Genomic DNA, 3,449 nt, shown 5'->3' on the forward strand with positions numbered 1-3,449 from the left:
ATGGAATAGCAGGATCCTCAGAATGAAGTTCATTCAAACGGCAGAAGAGTTTTTTGTGATGTGCTGTGCAGTGAAATCTGGGCTATGCAAAAACATGGCTCCCACAAAGTTCAGGTCTTTGCCAGGCATTTAGCTAACATTTCAGCATGACTGCTAGTGCGAAATATGGCATTGTAATAATCCCGTTTGTTTTCAACTGTGTAAACTAACAAAATATCTATCTGCCATTATTACTACATTTCCAGGATATGAATTGCTCTGAAGAATGGGCGGAGATATCTAGAGCCCTTGAAAAGTACTGCCTTTCTACAATGTATGCTTTCGAGTTCATAGTTGGCATCATTGGTAACAGCATTGTTGTTTTTGGCTATATCTTTTGCCTCAAAACCTGGAGAAGTGGCAACATCTACCTATTCAACCTAACACTGTCAGATATTGCATTCTTGTGCACACTCCCGGAACTGGTGTCAAGTTACTCCAAAGATATTTTGCCCTATAATATCACTTGGTGCATTATCAACAGGTTTTTCCTCCATGGCAACCTATATACAAGTATTCTTTTCCTCACTTTTATCAGCATCGACAGATACCTGCTTATAAAGTACCCCTTCAGAAATAATGTTATGCAGAAGAGAAGCATGGCCATTCTCTTTTCACTGGCCATTTGGATCGCAGTTTTAATGGAAGTGTTGCCCATGCTCATATCCATCTCACGTCAGAATGACACCAGCAAATGTTTGGATTTTGCAAGTTCAGGAGATGCAGAATACACTCTTATCTACAGCATGGTTTTAACAATAATTGGATTCATCATACCCTTGTGCATCATGTGCTTTTTTTACATGAAGATCCACACCTACCTGAAAAGACGAAACTCAGAGCTCACTGCTGTCCCAACACTTGAGAAACCTCTCACCTTGATCATCATGGCAATGGGTATCTTTATGGTGCTCTTTACTCCTTATCATATCATGCGCAATCTTAGGATTGCCTCCCGATTGGCAGGTTGGAAGCATTCCACAGTGGAACTTATCAAGATTGTTTACATTCCTACCAGGCCAATTGCTTTTCTAAACAGTGTAATTAACCCTATCTTTTATTTCTTGATGGGCGATCACTTCAGGGAGATGCTGATGAGTAAACTAAGATATTTCTTTAAAAGGTTTATACCTTGCTGCAGTGAAGTGAGGTGTATCTTTCAGACTGACAAGAACCATTCAGAAGGATGAACATCTTTGATAAATGAGATGCAGTTTTCACCAGGCATTTGAATATGCGATCAATGTGTGGATGGCACCCAACTCTACATCTTCCTTCATTCACTTGACTTGGGGTGTCTGCTCAGAACCATCCTTGGAATCATAGTAGAAGAGAAACAAGCCTCCTTCATGTATACACAAGAGTCACACGATTGATCCAGTCCTTGCCATCACATATCCAGGCTATTCTCACTTGGGACCTCTAATCATGGTGATATGCGAAGATATGTGAAGAGGAAGCCCTTCCTAAGAGAGCTGCTCATGCATACAGGCATCTTTTGAACAATTGTGTAGTGGAGCCAGGGCTCTCAGGGTCAAAGCCCTAGGAGTTTTGATTAGGAAGGACCGTGCTGCCAAGTGTCATCCTCCTTAGGCTTCCCTTATTTCCTCTGAGCCTAGTTCTAGACCTCACAGTAGCTGGGAGTTAGAATGGATTTTCCCAGCAATTATATATTGTTACAATATACCTCCGTGTTAAGGCAAAGTGTAATTGGCCAGCTTGGTCTTGAATTGGCAACTCGGACCTATTTGCTTTATGAAAGAGCTGCTTCTGGTAGAGATAAAAACTGCAAGAGCTGCTTTGTTGATATAGATCAATGCAGGTGCTGCGTTTTTGGATCCTCTCCTTGAAAGCATGACTGAGGCAACTGTCATTATAAGCAACTGCACTTCAAAATTTAACACTGTGTCACTAATCTTTTGCGGTCCAAAGTCTAGGTTGTGGGATGGCTGAGTTGCTGTATGTCCTACATTCTGTTAGTTGGACCCCTTCATGTCAGTGACGTACAAAAGAAACAACCATAAGTGAAGTTATTGTGGGGATCATTGAAGCTTATTCCTTCTTTTGTGTACTCCAGGTGTAGTTCTGAACATGTATTGGGGAAAACAAAGGGTTGTATTATAGCTATTAAACTGAATTCAACGCAGACAAGTTGAAGCTATTATTAACTGATTCTTTCCCAGATCATGGAAGTGATGTCCATACAGTTCTGAGTGGAATTACACTCCATCTTAAAGTAAAGTACAGTGTGCTTTGCTTGTGTGGATAGATGCACAGGTAGTGTCTAAATATCAGTCTGCCTCTCATCAACTTTCATGGGCATGCCTATTATTCAAGAATGAGATGCATAGAGGGAACTGTTGAAATTTGTATGTATTATTTTTATTTTATCTGAACTTGGTCCATGCATTTGGGCTGCTGTCCATATGTTCAGTGAAATCACAGAAAGAGTAGTGTGTTAATGGATCACTAAAGACATGCATTTTCCTTGAACACGTGGGAGGGCAGCCTGGATGTATAAAATGGGCTACTTTGTTTGCTTGTTTAATATACACACTTGTAAGGGTTTGTGCATGCGTGTGTGCGTGTATAGATGGAGATGAGCTTGCCTTTAAATCAATGCATCAGTCAATCCCATTGAAAGCTAGTTTCCTACTCATCAATACACAAATATTCTGCACTTTGTTCTTACTGATAGAACAAAGTAAATTTCATCATAGAACATGGGTTGCTGAAAGATGCCACCAAGTTGCTTGGCAAGAGAAGCCAAAGAGTATAACAGTAATGCCATTCTTGAATGCTGCTTAGCACAGTATGGCTGCAGCTATCATTTTCTCCAGCATTATGGTCCCCTTCTCCAAGGCAATTTCACTGCTTCACTTGTCCACAGCTCTTTTTTTCTCATGTGAGCCAGCTGCAGGTCTGTACAACAGACTTGAAGGGGCCCTCAAGTTTAGCTTTGTTTTTGTTGTCCCTTGGCTGCAAATACCTATGCAAAGATTTCTGAAAAGTGCTTGTCCTTTGGAGACAAGAATCTCCAACTTTTTTAGCTAACATACCAGTCTAATTCCTATTGTGCACTGCAGCCATTTTCTTCTGTATACCATAGGTGGAGAAAAGGGGGAGGAACAGGGTTATGCCAAGATGTCTGCTGATGATTAAGTGGCCTGTGGTGGCCACACATTTTTGCTTCTTTGCACAATGACCCTGATACCTTGAATATAGCAGTTGCAGTGGAGCAGTTTACAGCAGACTGATACGTTGTTCATTGGTGAGAAATTCCATCTACTGATAACATTTAGACATTGATTCTAGACATAGATGCTTGGGATGGTGCCAAATTTTGCACACTTTTTCCACATCTCAAGCCACTTTTGAAATCAGAGCATCTGAACTTAGGCCTATAATCC

The 3,449-nt window shown here is 40.9% G+C and overlaps 1 protein-coding gene across 1 annotated transcript; it reads left to right on the plus strand.

Moving 5' to 3' along the window:
• The first annotated feature begins 248 nt into the window (after positions 1–248).
• On the plus strand, positions 249–1,608 carry SUCNR1 (succinate receptor 1). Its single transcript, XM_044432749.1, has one exon. It carries the CDS (start codon positions 249–251, stop codon positions 1,227–1,229), a length of 981 nt encoding a protein of 326 aa, XP_044288684.1. The 3' UTR covers positions 1,230–1,608.
• Positions 1,609–3,449: the final 1,841 nt, after the last annotated feature.

The sequence above is a fragment of the Varanus komodoensis genome, unplaced genomic scaffold (assembly GCF_004798865.1).
Source record: "Varanus komodoensis strain SLA01 unplaced genomic scaffold, ASM479886v1 scaffold25, whole genome shotgun sequence".
Lineage (NCBI taxonomy): Eukaryota > Metazoa > Chordata > Lepidosauria > Squamata > Varanidae > Varanus > Varanus komodoensis.

Coding starts and splice junctions, on each gene's coding strand:
- SUCNR1 (XM_044432749.1), top strand. CDS start 249: ATGAATTGCTCTGAAGAATGGGCGGAGATATCTAGAGCCCTTGAAAAG.